General features: G+C 37.9%; 1 protein-coding gene across 2 annotated transcripts in view; it reads left to right on the forward strand.

Annotated features, from left to right (window-relative positions):
- DIAPH3 (diaphanous related formin 3) overlaps positions 1 to 9887 on the forward strand; it is a 503028-nt gene extending 493141 nt beyond the window's left edge. For both annotated transcript variants that reach the window (XM_017538779.2, XM_017538781.2), the window contains one exon: positions 8628 to 9887. In XM_017538779.2, coding sequence (XP_017394268.1) covers positions 8628 to 8890 — 263 coding nt within the window. In that variant the 3' untranslated portion in view covers positions 8891 to 9887. The remainder of the gene's footprint in view (positions 1 to 8627) is intronic.
- Positions 9888 to 14653: the final 4766 nt, after the last annotated feature.

Raw genomic sequence — 14653 nt, forward strand, 5'->3', positions numbered from 1 at the left:
CATTTGAAATGTCTAATAAATGTTGAAGAAGTATAAGAAATAAAGGAACATACTTAAAAGCACACTATGTGATGAGACTTAGAAATGGCTTCAGAAATATGTTTCAGTCCTGAGGTATTTAAAAATAATTAGCTGGTTAGTTTCTAATACAGCTCCCAAGTTATTAGCACTGGGAATCAACCTCTCCCCAGCCTCTTCATCCTTGGGAAGTGCTCTTTATACTTCACATCATATCTGTTTCCCATGGCCTAATCATGTGCCCCAGAACCAGGAGGGGCCGAATGTTTGGACTGAATTTTCTGGAGGCAACCAGCAAAGCCTCTGTGGCCTTGGCAGTTCATTGATTTCTCTAAACCTCAATTTCCTTATCTATAAAATGGGCTTGTTGGTACCTTTACTTTAGGATTGTTGTAAACATTTTAAAATAGCACATAAAGGCCAGGCATAGTGGCTCACACCTGTAATTCCAGCACTTTGGGAAGCTGAGGCAGGAGGATCACGGGGGTAGTTCTAGGTGAGCCTGAGCAAGATAGCAAGACCCTGTCTCAATTTTAAATATTTAAAAATTAGCCAGGCCTGGTGATGTGTGCCTGTAGATGTAGCTACTCTGGAGGCCAAGACGGGAGGATACCTTGAGCCCAGGAGTTCAAGGCTACAGTGAGCCATGATGGCACCACTGCACTCCAGCCTGAGCAAGCAACACAGCAAGACCTTATCTCTAAAATCAAAAGAAAACAAAATAGCATGTAAAAGGTTTATAAGATATGTAGTATGTGTTTCATACTGTCAAACCATGCCCTTATATTATTTCTCTACCCTCTCCCTCATGAACCACCAGATCAATTGACCAAATTACTTGTGACCTGGTATCAATTAGCTGACAAGCCATTACATACTTTAGAAATATTTACTTAATATCTGCCAAGCTACCTCCAGGCGACCACAAGTGCATAGTAGTCCGAGATAGCTGTCAATAGCAGATAGCATGGCTGATAAACAGAGGCCATGGTTGGTTTCAGTATGTTAGTATGAAGAGCATGAAAGTGTGGTTTGAGAATGTGTTATTTGAAGTAGTAGTAGGGCATATGTAGGAATGTGTAGGGAGGCCATGGTGGATACGGTACTGGAGCTCTGTTGTCAGGGCTGGAAATGCAGATGTGAGTCTTCTTCCTAGAGGAAGTGGTTGATACTGTGAGATCTTGATGGAGAGAAGGTAGAAAGGGCAGAAAAGTGGGCCAAGGATGTAACTGTAAGAAATGGCCACATTAAGAGTTAAAATTATTTGGTAGAGGTTGGGAAGGTAGAACAAATTACCAAAGAAGATTTAAAATGAATCATCAAAAAGTAGAAGAGTGAGCACAGTCAAGGGCCATACCATGTTAGAGCCTGTTAACCAGGAGTCTAAGGACTTAGTTTTGTCTCTGGCTCTGCCTGAAAGTTATGTCTGCTTTCTCAATTTCATGTCAAACAAGGTAAATATGCCCATATTACCTATCTCACAGGGCTGTTATAAGAATCACATGAGTGGATATACAGGGAAAGTGTTTGCAAACTATAGAAGAGCCGTATATAAAGATAATATGATCATATGGATATTATTCCATAATGATGTTCAAAGTCACAAATGACATTCTACAATGACTTCTAACACCAACGACTTGGAGTTAAGCCAGATTTCACAGGTCATAGTCCTCTAAAAGACTGCCTTCACTTCAGTATCAGCTGCAAATTTGAGGATCCCTAGGTTACCCTCACTTTTGATCACTTGGTTGCAAATTCAGTGCTTCGTACTACCCTCTCAAGTTTCAATAATTTGCTAGAATGACAGAATTCAGGAAAGCACTATACTTACTATTACAGCTTTATTATAGCAAAAGAGTATAAATCAAAGGCAACTAAAGGAGAGACACATGAAGCCTCTTGTCCTCAGAGACACATCAATCTCGCTGCACATTGATGTGTAAGGATACACAGAGGATTGCCAACCAGGAAAACTCACGTGAACATCAGTGTCTTGCATTTGCACTGAGGTTTTGCTGCTTAGGCACAATTAGCTGAATCATCAGCCACATGATAGAGCTCAAGCTCCCATACCTTTCTCCTGCTCAGAAATCAGGCTGGTAATCATTTGGCTCAGAACCCCAACTCTAATCACATGATTGGCCTTTCTGGCATGGTTAACCCCCATCCCGAGTCATTCATTAGTATAAACTCTCTAGGGGCCCACCATGAGTTACCTCATTAGCAAAAACTCACTTTAGGGCTTCAAACTACAGGTCTGAGAGTCCCACCATGAATAAAAATTCCAAGGCTTTAGAGGCCACCTTCCAGGGACTGGGACAAAGATCAGCTGAATTCTTTGTTACACACATTCCAAAATGTTGCAAATGTAAGAGGAAAAGGAGGCATGAGTAAATGCCATTGAGTTTAGGAATTTTGATGCTTTTGGTAATATGGTAGGGAGCAATTCCAATAGAGGGATATGGATGAAAGCCAAATTAGAATTGCTAAGAATTGAGGGGAGAGGTAAGAAAGAGGAAAGCAGATACAAAGAAGGGTATCCAACTCAAGTAGCACATTACAGATCAGAAAGATAAGCAGTCTATTTCCTTTAGAGGCTGAATATCCTGGGTGTCGTGTGCACAGAGCCTGCATCACCTTGAGCTTCCTTCTAGCCCTCCACTGAGTTAGAGAAACTCAGCATAGGAAACTGTGAGATGGCAGTATTGTCTTTGAATTTTATTTAAAAGGTAGTGATACAGAACAAGAATGAATAGATGTTTACATATGAGTTTCTGCAAATAAAGCTCTTCATCAATTGTCTCCTCTATTCAAAGATATCTTCTTCTGCTTTGCATGCTGTTAAGATGGGGGAGTATTGTTTTGTTTAGATGGTTCTATTTTTACATAATAGGTTTTAATAAGAGTTTCTGGCACCCCTAAAAGATTTTAACTATATGCAGAATGACCTTTTGCTCTTTGAATTATTTTTATATATTTTCAATACATAAGATAAACAGTGAAATGAAACCAAGGGAAGACAATTATTTATAGCATCAGTAAATCAACAGGAAGGAAAACCACAGGGATATGGGCTGCCAGCGGCCACCACTAACTTCCGTTATTGCATAGATTAAAAACATATATTTGTCACACACTTTACTATCATGTAGACCCAGTGGTGCTTTAAAAATTACATTTATGGGTCATTCTTTTTCTTTCACCAAAGTAAAGTCATTGCTGGGGTGAAACAAAACAGCTACTTAGTAGGTCAAAGTAATCGTTAAAAGCAAAAGGTAAAGAATTGTGAGGAGAGACCAAATTTCAGGAGCACGGAATAGATGCAGTCAATTTAGGACACCAGAGTTCTATATTCTTCCTCCTGTCAAGGCTGCCACAGACTCACCATTGACCACAAAAGACAGGAGCTCAATTTTATATTTCATCTGAGAGTTGGCACTCCTAAGAAGCCAGTGCCCATTAGAACCACAATGTGAAGGGGGATCAATACTGACTTAAAAGGAATAATGCCTCTTTCTGAACCATAACTGATATTTCCTGCCGCGGAGAAGGCTTCCCCAAGGGCCATCCGCCAGGGCCTTAGCCTTGCCTTCTTAAGAAGCATAACAACTGTTGGCTGAAATATTTTCTCATTTACACGCCAAGTTGCATATCTATATACACATGTATACATATCTGTATAAATATAATTTTTTTGTCAGCCATTTTCCTAGTTTCCGGTTTCTTTTGTGTTTCTCAAGAAACAATGGAAATGTTAGCACGAGACGATTGAGTTTTTTAAGCTTTCTTTGTCATCAAAATCTATACTCTGCCAAAGGTCATGTGGGACCCAACACTAGATGTCATTTAAGGCTTTTATTCTCATTTTTTATTCCAGTGGGTATCTGTATTTAAGAGGCATTTAACTCTCCAACAACGTTCAACTTTTAGTTCAGTTTCAAAGAAAAGGCTGTGGTGGGGCTCTAGATTTAATTCTTACAGTAAGAATCCTATGAGGAATTAAATTGAAATAAGTAAGCCTTCCTCTCTTAAAGGAAAACAGCATGTATTCTCATCGTGTTTATTTCCACAGAAACACAAATACAAGATGTATGAATTGCATTTTCATACTGAATTGGTACTAAGAATAGCAGCTGGTTGTTTGCCTATCAGTACTACAGTCAACAGTTGCCCTGAATATTGGCAGTAGTCCTAGATATGTTATACATAGAGATCAATTGTAATATCTTAAAGGGGAAAAAAGGCCTAGAATTTAATTTGTAAAATAATGAAATGAATTCCTCGCCTTGAAGAATTAATCATCCCACTTTGCCTTAGTATTTTTAGTTTCCATTTAAAAGTGTGTATGGGGAAGATTTGAGTTGAGGAGAAATAGAAATGTTTGTCTTTTTATTGATACGCTAGCCTTACCTTTCATTGAGTCCATTTGCCCTAGGTATTGTCTTGCATTTGTAACTGTCTAACTTCATATGAAAAGAATGGGCCTGCCTGCCTCAAATTGCAATTTATTTATGCCTCTGAGCACCTGGACAGAGTATAGTGTTTTCTCCAACTTACAGGGCTGTGGCATCCCCCTGTTGTTTGAAAGTCAACCATTTGGAAACTAAGTGCATGTTTTTGCATGGGATTTAGGTCTCCAGCCCACACAAAGCCACCAATAACAAACTTTAAAACAATGGTAATAACAAAAGATACCTGGTCTTGACTCAGCATTACAATAAGATTTCTATGTTAAGAGTGAACTTCCGGGGTGCGCCAGCACAGTGGCCCACACCTGTCATCCCAGCACTTTGTGAGGCTGAGGCAGCTGGATAGCTTATCCCCAGCTTGGCAACAAAGCCAAGCCTAAAAAAAGTGAACTGCCAACTTGGGCACTTCCTCTACCTGCACTATCTCTGATTATACTGGGATAGGCACTCCTGTCCAGTTTCATGTATCTGCTTTGCAGTTTCAGACCTGACTCGCTCAGTTCTACAGTTTTGGTCTCCCATGGCTGAAGACAAAGCAGAAAGAAGCTGAGGACCAGAATGGGGGCTATGGGGGTGCTGAGAGCTAATATAAGGGCTGGGAGTGAAGAGCTGTTATCTAGGAATTTCTAACAAAGCTATAGACATCCTTTAAAAAAACCCTTGTGCACTTTCTTTTTTATTTCCTCAGTGGTCTCAGGAATGGCCTCTTTCCGTTTTACACTGTCTTGTCTGGTGCTTCTCATGAAAGATTCCTCACCTGAAACCACAGAGGAGATAAATACCATCTTAGTTTTCTTCTCTTCATTTTGTCCCTAAAGCAAGCCCACAGCTATTTTGAGTTTTCTCAAAAGGATAGAAATGCTTTTGCCGGCCTTGGCCCATCCATTATTATTTACCTAAGTCTCCAAAGAAGTTCAAAGACCAAACACTAAAAGAAAAACCCAAGCGATGCTAGGCATTTCATCCTTGGATCTGGTATAGATCAAGGAGTTCTAAGACATTCAAATAGATATGCAAGCCTTGTTTTTGGCAGCATGCAGTTCATTAGCGACCTTGACAAGAACTGCTTCAGAAGAGTAAAGGGTCAAAAGCATGATTGGAGTGGGTTCAAGAGAAAAATAGGGAGAGAGGAATTGGGAGAATAAGTATGGGTAATTTTTTCAAGCTATTTTGCTATAAAAGGAGCCAAGAATTTAGATATTAGCTGGAGCAGGATGTGGAGACAAATAGAGATTCCCCCACCTCCTAAATTTATGGTTATTAGAGCTTACTTCTCTTCTGAGGGGAATGAACACCTGGAAGAAGAAACCTTTACAATGCAGCAGAGAGAGGGTAAAGCAGCCAGAGGGATGTCCTTGAGCAGACAAGCAAAAGTCACATCTGTCACTCACCTTGAGGGCTGTCCTCAGAGGGGAGCTCAGAAGGTTGATTCATCCTAACAGGAGGAGTGGATGTATGTGTGTGCAGTAGGCGGATAATAGGTGTTGGGGAAGCAGTGAGGCACATGCAGGAGCTCTATTCCAATTGTCTGTATGAATGAGTTAAATGAGAATGAGAGAGGACATGTTGGCTGTTTGAAAGAGAGGAGAAAGTGAAATAGTTGACCTGGAGAATGGAAGAGTGAATGGACTAGGGAATTGTAGTGGGATAAAGGTTGTGCTTTTGAAGTTCCTAGTCATGAATGTAAGTGAGAGCAGGAAAGAAAAGGAGGATATGTGTGGCCTTGGACGTACTGTGTTGAGGTAGTTTGCATAGGTATACTATCTGCTTTACAAAGTTGTTGTGAGAATTTAGTGTGTCAGAGGCATTTTGAAGTATAAGTACAGGACACCATAATTATGAAACTTAGCTTTGAATGAGTTAGCACTTTTCTTTGGCAAAAAGGTTTTCATATTTCTTTAAGACAGCCTCAGTACCTCTAGAGGCAGCATTTGGCATCTACCACCGATTTACTCTGTAACTAAGTCTATGCAAACGACTTAACCACCTTTTGCTTTTACCCCTTAATCTATATGCTGAGGGTGAGAATGTTTGAAGTGCAACAAATGCTTAATAAATAAAGATACTAAATAAATACAGGCTATTCATAAGATGGTATATATGTATGTGTTGTGTGTATCTATACATACACACAACACAAACATATATGTTCATATATATATGCATTTTTAATAATTTGCCTGCCAAATTTATTATTTCTCTGAAGAAAAATCACTGACTTTAAAAAAACCTTATTAGAAACTTTCCTTCTTGGTTCCATTCAAGAAAGAAATTAATGTCATTACTATTCAAACTAAAGTTTATCTTGTGTCATAGAGTGTGGAAATAATTTCTTTACCTAACATATTTATTGAGCACCTACTTTGCACCAAGGACATTCTAGGCACTAAAGCTATAGCAATATTTAAAACAGTGTCCCTACTTTCTTGGAGTGCATACATGTTCACCTTCATCGTGCACGCGGACACACATGCACAACACACACACACACACACTTCATATTTTGGCTAATTTAATATCTTCTTTGCCATTAGACATTTAATTAGAGTTGTCCAATAGCAGAATAAACTGGTTTGTTGGAGATACCATCATAATGAAGTCATTTGCAAGAAATCAAGTAAGCAAAGATAGGAACATTTTGGGGAAGGAGCAATAAGCTGGGCAACATTCTGATTTAGCTACAAATGCAGCTTTCAAGCATTCTGTGGGACAGAAGGGTTCGTGCTAGGAAAAAAAAAAAAGATATGGTCATAGGAACTATAGGAATACCACATCCACTGTGCTCTTTCCAGCAAACACAGTATGTACATTACAAGCTACAGAGCATACCCTCCTTTAACGAAAATCACTGCTCTATTAGATTTTGATTTTTGAGTAACAAAAACCACCTGATATAGAAGGTGAAAGAAAAGGTGTATTTATTTTCTTCCAGCAGCTAAAAGGTGATCATACTTCTAAAATTTGTTGAGATTGTCCAAGAAAGTGTGTAAAATCCTCATCCATCACTGGAAGCCCCTGGTCAGGAAATGACAGTGCAGTAAATATCTTCAGCAGCCACCTTTTAATGTACAAGCTGTTTTCAGTTGGAATTTTCAGCACTCACATAAAACATACTGTCATGAGTGACTGCTTGTGCTCCAAAGTCATTACTATTGGGACAATGGAACATCTCTCAGAGAATAACCAAAAAACTTTAAATGTCATGTCAAGTTTGCTGAAACCATTTTCAAGTCCTATTCAAGGTTACTTGAATATTGAAGGTGTCTGTTTTTTAAAAGTCATCATTACCATCACTTACCAATAAAAGAATGTATATGTGTATGTATATATATACGTGCATGTATTTATAGATGTGTATATTCTTCACAATTACATATAACATTCTGGTTTGCTAGGAAGTCTTAATTATTTGTGTGCCAGTTCATTATTTTTTTAAAGGAAAATAATCGACTTTTAAAATTCTTATTAGAAACTTTCCTTCTTGCTTTCATTCAAAAAGGAAATTCATCTTATTATTATTCAAATTAATGTCTATCTTGTGTCACAGAGTATGGAAATAATTTATTTATCCAACTAATATTTATTGAGGGTCTACTTTGCACCAGGGCCATTTTAGGCCCTGAAGTTATAGCAGTATTTAAAATAATGCCCCTGCTGTCTTGGAGCATACGTTCTGTAAGACAGACAATGGACAAGTAAGCAAATATGTGATGTGTCCAGCCGTCGTGAGTCCTGTCAAGGAAAACGTGAGGAGGAAGGATAGAGCAGTGCAAAGGGCAAATGCTGTTTTAGATGAGCGGCTAGGAAAGTCCTCCCTTCTTAGGTGGTGTTTGAACAGAGACCTGAAAGAAATAACGGGACCAAGCCCTGATGATGACCACATGACAGGCATATCAGGCATAAAGGAAGAAGGAAATAAGCATTAGTGCTAATGAAATGGATGGCTGTTATATTTTAGTTTATTTTTAAACCTCTGTGTGATTACTTTAAATCTATCTTACTCTGTTGACTGTTTCATTGTTTATCTAAGAAAACTACCTGTTTATTGAGAATAATTATTTTAAATCTGTTTCATAATGTGCACAGTCGTTTGTTATCATGGTGATAAGTTTTATGCTTCTTTCTTCCTTACCGTAGAAAATCAGAAAGTGCAGTTGACAGAAGGTTCACGTTCACACCATAATATCAATTGCAACTCAACAAGGACTTCAGTGGCCAAGGAGCTTAATTATAATCTAGACACTCATACGTCTACCGGGAGGATCAAGGCAGTTGAAAAGAAGGAAGCCTGTAATGTAGAAAGCAACAGAAAAAAGGAAACGGAACTTCTTGGCTCTTTTTCTAAAAATGAATCAGTTCCCGAAGTTGAAGCCCTGCTGGCAAGATTACGAGCTTTATAAGTTAAACTGGTTAAGAAAAAAAATGATTAAGCCAAATATAAAGCCATGCTCTAAACTATAACACTTGAAAAAAATCGCTTTTATGTAAGTGGCCTTACATAGTTTTAAATTATGATATATATTAGAAAAATAAAGCTAAATACATGATTGCAGTGCTTTTTCTATGTACTGGAGGTTTTGGTTTATTCGAGATTGTAATGGGCTTTAATGCTTTTTATGTCTCCTAGTAATCCTCTGTTCTATATTTGGTAGTTAAATTATACATATTGCTTTAGAGAGCAGGTAGGTGGCCATGTGTTCAGCAATGTGTCCTTAAGAAAATACCATCTTTTTAAGCCACTGGAATTTTTACTTTACTATTTTTAACATTAATGGATGTCAAGTCATCAACCTCAAGTCTTTACATATCCATGTATATTCCACATATATTGTTTATATAGGCCCAGGTTTCTCTTTAATTGAAATCTATATATTACCAGCACAACATCAAACACATGTAATTGACTACATCAGAGCTATATATGTAAGGAAATGACTGGTAACCCCAACCCCATTATCATCATCGTCAAATTCATGTTAAGCAGAGCCTCTAGGGGACCGTAAGGCAATTGAGCACATAACCAAAAATGATGCAATAAGAATGCATGCACTCTCTTTGCCAAACGCATATGCTTTTGTGTAACGTGGATATAAACAGTATTGCAGTGCTGCCGACACTCTTGGTCTTAGCTAAGAGAGTATTTTTCTCCTTTTGATTATGACTCTGAGATAAAGTTGCCATTTTGAAACTTCCAAAGTAACATTTTTTTTTAATTTTATGGATAAACTTGGAATTGCAATTTCTCCGATCTGACAATCAATAACTTTAACAAGATCTACATAAGTGTTCAAGGAAAGTTTTCCTATGCAAATGTAATATTACCTCATTTGGGCATCATTGCTCTGTTAATTCTATATCAAAGAAAATAAACTTGCTACTTGCACTAAATGAAAAAAATATGCTTTCTTTTCTCTCCCTTTTTTGAAAACATATTCTGTGGATAAGCTGGGAATAGACTGTGCTATGCAGTCTGTCTAAGCATCTATTTTGCTTTATTACATGTCATAAGTAAGAAACTGCTCTTTTACCTTCAGTTAAAAAGCAGTTATATGGAACTAGTTGGTGAGGTCTATTGCTTTTTATTTCCTTAAGTTGCCACCTCCTTTCAGCTCCAAGTTAATAAAGTTAATTAATTAGAACTATGAACCAGGCCCTGTTTATAGACGTTGGAGAAGAGAGTGTTATCTATAGCCAGTGTAGGAATAAATGTGTACCTGTATGTATTGCTGAAACGTGCATTTTGCCCTCCAGTCACGATTCCTGTTTTCCTGAAAAAAAGCCTTAAAAATCAAGAAAGGCGAAGGGCATTTGCACATTTAAGCTGACAACATCCCTAACAGCAAGGCAGGATTGTTTTGTTTAGGAAACAAGTTAAATGAAAGAACTCTCACTATCAGTTCTTAATGTGATTTTGCAGACTTGGTTTTTCCAGAAATAAAACTTAAATTCAACTAGAGAGTTTGGACACATGAGGAAGCAGGTAAATACTCTGGAAACTTGGGACTGGGGAGCAGCCACAGGGGAGAAGAAGCCTGGCAAGTACAGGACAGTGAAGATGATGGAGACTCCCAGGGACAGAGGAAGGCAGGGGAAGTCCAGAAATGGAGCAGGCAGGCTTCAGAGCATCTGTCTGCAGGAGCTGAGGACGACTTTCAAGCAAGAGGGCCAGGAGCCCAAGGCTAGCAGAACATCAGCAGCGGCTAGCCACCTGCAGGTCGGCATGCAGCACGCCCTCTCCCTCCATGACAGCAGCTGGCTCCAAAAGGGACCATAGCTGTGGAGACAAAAACTCTAAACGACAGATAATGGTGAGTACCTACTCAAGGAACAGAACATTTCATTTAGAGATACTTTTCTTGATAGATGCCCCTTCAGCAATGGAATAGAGGTATGATAGGGTTTTATAATACATAATATTTCCTTAGCCAAACTATAGCACTGACCTTTAATTTGAGGGCAGATGTTGAGGTACAGTTTTATTTTTTTGAATAAACAAAAGTTTATTTTATGTGTCAACATGACTGGGCTAAAGGATACCCCAGGCAAGCCGTACAGCTTTATTACTGGGTGTGTCTGTGAGGATGTTTCTAGAAGAGATTTGCATTTGCATCCATAGACTGAATAAAGAAGAGAGCCCTACCCACTGTGATGCGTATCATCCAATCTGCTGAGGGCCAGAATAGAATAGAAGGTAGAAAAAAATTTTTCACTCTCTGATTGAGTTGGGACATCATCTTCTCCTGCCCTTGCTCATCGGCCTTCCTAGTTCTCAGACCTTTGAACTCAGACTAGGATTTACACCATGGACTTTCCTGCTTCTCAGCCCTTTGAGCTTGGACTGAAATTACACCTTCAGCTGGCAGATGGTAGATGGTGGGACTTCTTAGCTTCCAAAATCACCTGGTCCAATTCCTCATGCACTCAGTCTTTCTCTCTCTCTCTCTCTCTCTCTCTCTCTCTCTCTCTCCCTCTCCCTCTCCCTCTCCCCCCCTCCCCCCTCTCTCTTTCTTCCCCCTCATGCTCTCTCTCTCCCTGTCTCCTGTCTCTCTGTGTGTGTGTGTGTGTGTGTGTGTGTGTGTGTGTGTGTGTGTGTGTGTTTGTCTCAATAAGCATGTTCCATCCAGGCCAGTGATAAACCCCGTATGGTTTGTCTGTGTCCTTACCCAAATCTTATCTTGAATTATAGCTCCCATAATTCCCATGTGTCATGGGAGGGACCTAGTGGGAGGTTTTTCCAGTGCTGTTCTCATGATTGTGAATAAGTCTTATGAGAGCTGATGGTTTTATAAAGGGGAGTTCCCCTGCACAACCTCTCTCTTGCCTGCCACCAGGTAAGACATCCCTTGCTCTTCTGCCATGATTTTGAAGCCTCTCCAGCCATGTGGAACTGTGAGTCCGTTAAACCTCTTTCCTTTGTATTATAAATTATCCAGTCTTGGTTATGTCTTTATTAGCAGAGTGAGAACAGACTAACACACCCCTGATCCCAGAAAGATCGTTGTGCCCTTTCTCGTGTTACTATAGAAAATCTGGCAGGAACACACAGACAACTAGGTGATCATTGAGTTGTCCCACTGCTAACAAGTTTTCCCCATCAAATATTTACAGTAACTTAAAAATAATGGAAGTAATCTCATTAAATGAGCTTGTATCTCCTTTATTGTTAACATATTTGCATATTTAAACAAAATATATCAAGCATACAGTGTTTATATGCAGAAGTGGGTATTTCAATAATTCATATCAAAATTTTCTGGTAAATCTAAAAACCAGAATTTACAACAAGTTGCTCCAAAACTCTTTTAGTTGGTAACATACTATTTATTCAAAAACAAGAACTATTAATGACACTAAAAGGCTAGTTTACCCATGAGTGATTATTTCCTGGGTGATTTATTTTTATTTTAAAATATCATAATCTGAAATAGATCTGCGTTTAGTTGGGAACTAAATTATTTAGGCTATAACACACATTTGTGCCACATTTCCTCTGATTAATTAAGCTTTCTTTGCTATGTAAACACATGTAGACTTGCAATACTTTTGGTGATGAGTTGTGTGGCAAACTTTTATAGGGACTATATGACTTTTGGAAAGTAATAGGTCCTAATATGTACACTGATAGTTTGATTGAAAACCAAAAAAATGACATTTATTTTCTTTTTCTTTCATATAAATTATTTAAAATGTTGAAATCTAAGAATTGTAGCTGGCAGTGGCCTGGTAATCATATTGTCTGGTGAATTGTTAAATGGAAACCAGGCATGAATGAGTGTTCTTAAAAATATGTCCTAGGGCCACATTGTTCAACCGTTTTTGCTCCAAGAGCTACTGTTTAGCAAAACAGGTGGCGTTCCCAAAGACCCACAGAGACCAGGTGGTGTTTTGGAATTAAATCCAGACCTTTCCATAAAATGAACATAATGGAACCTTGATCCATGAAAGTTCATTATTCCTAAGCAGACCTTTGCCTTTTAAAGTGAATCTGAGGAGAAGGTTAAAGCTAGAATGGGGGATAGGACTTGAAGTAGAACAAAATGTCCTCTAATTAGGATTCAACTATAGAGGCCTCTTTGTCTCCTATTCGGCTAGTTATATTTGAGTGTGGTATTTTACTTCAACAATAGCCTCCCTTTAGGCATTTCCAAGAAGCAAGAACTTGAAAGGAACCTTGGTTTCTTTCAGAAAACCTCTAAAGTGATAGATGTTTTTCTTCCACTTTTCCATTTTGAAAACCCAACCATTGGACAAATGTTTTAAAAACTCTACATATTGCCTTCTTACAATTGATATTATCAACATTATTATAGATTTCTTATTTGAAATATAATTTTTGAAAAGGCATTCTAATAACAAAATTGGAAACCAAATATCTTGATTATCTCTTCAAGACAAATTACTTACTTTCATTTACAACAGCTTTTCATTTACAACAGCTTTTTAAAGTATTTTAGTAAGTTTGTTGTGTTACTTTTTTTTTTCTTTTTTTTTTTTACAGATTAAGACTTTCCATTTTTATCTTGACATTTTTATCTTATGTTATATTTGGACTATAAACCCATTAGTAAAAACTTATTTTTTCTCCTTATTTTCTAAGGATTACCAGCATTTATGTTAAAGATAAATCTCCAGTCAGAATCTATCTAATCTTAATATTTTATGTATAATCTGCATTCATGTGATTAATGGTCAAACATGAGGCCTATTATAGGAAACTGTAATAAAATAATTAGATTAAACAGATTAAAACAAATGTTCTGGTTTCTTGAGAGTAGGACTAAATCTTCACACGTGTATATTCCAGTTACTTTCTCCCTTAAGTATCTGCTTTCTCACAGATATGACTGCTTGTGGTGGAGTATATTCATCTGTGCATCAAAAAATAGAAGACTGACCATAAATATTTAATGTATATTTACTTTAATACACTTAATAGCCATAAAGGCAAATATAGTTAGATGTAGATGTTAGTATATAGAAATGTCTAATTTACATATTTGGTATTTATTTCCTTTCAAGGCTTAATTTGTGTGTAGTATTCTATGTGTAGCATTCTCTATTAAAAGACTACAGAATTAGGCAACAAAAGCTTGACTTCATAACTAAAATGCCCAATTCATCAGGGAAGCTTGATTTTAAAATGGGTATTTCTTCCCTTCCCTTGTTTCAGGTACAAATACATGGCTCTTTCAATGTAAAACCAACTAGGTGCTTAATAAAAGCAAACAGGTACCTCTCCAGCCTGAAGAAAATGACATTTTCTTTGGAGGGCCTCATCTTGAATCCTTTCCTTTTCTTAATGACCTAACAAGAGCCATTCCGATGATTGTAAGAGCCATGACTGACATTCCACACCTGTGGCCTACCCAGAGCATAAGAGTCCAATTTGACTGTGATCATAAATAAAATCTTGTCATACTATTATAGGATGTTTGGCAAGGACAAGAATTAAGGCACCTTTACAACTCCCCAAGGAATCTGTTGATATTTCTAACATGATCTCACATTATTCTGTCCCGCCTGACCTTGCTTGTATCACCTTCCTGAGTTATAGCTTGTATCCGTTACCCTCTCCTCCTTCCACAGCCTCTCCCCAAAATAAAGAATTGCTGACCTGAAGAAAACAAATCTGTTTTTTAAAACATATATATATATATATATAT

Source organism: Cebus imitator, unplaced genomic scaffold (assembly GCF_001604975.1).
Source record: "Cebus imitator isolate Cc_AM_T3 unplaced genomic scaffold, Cebus_imitator-1.0 Scaffold114, whole genome shotgun sequence".
NCBI classification, from domain to species: Eukaryota; Metazoa; Chordata; class Mammalia; order Primates; family Cebidae; genus Cebus; species Cebus imitator.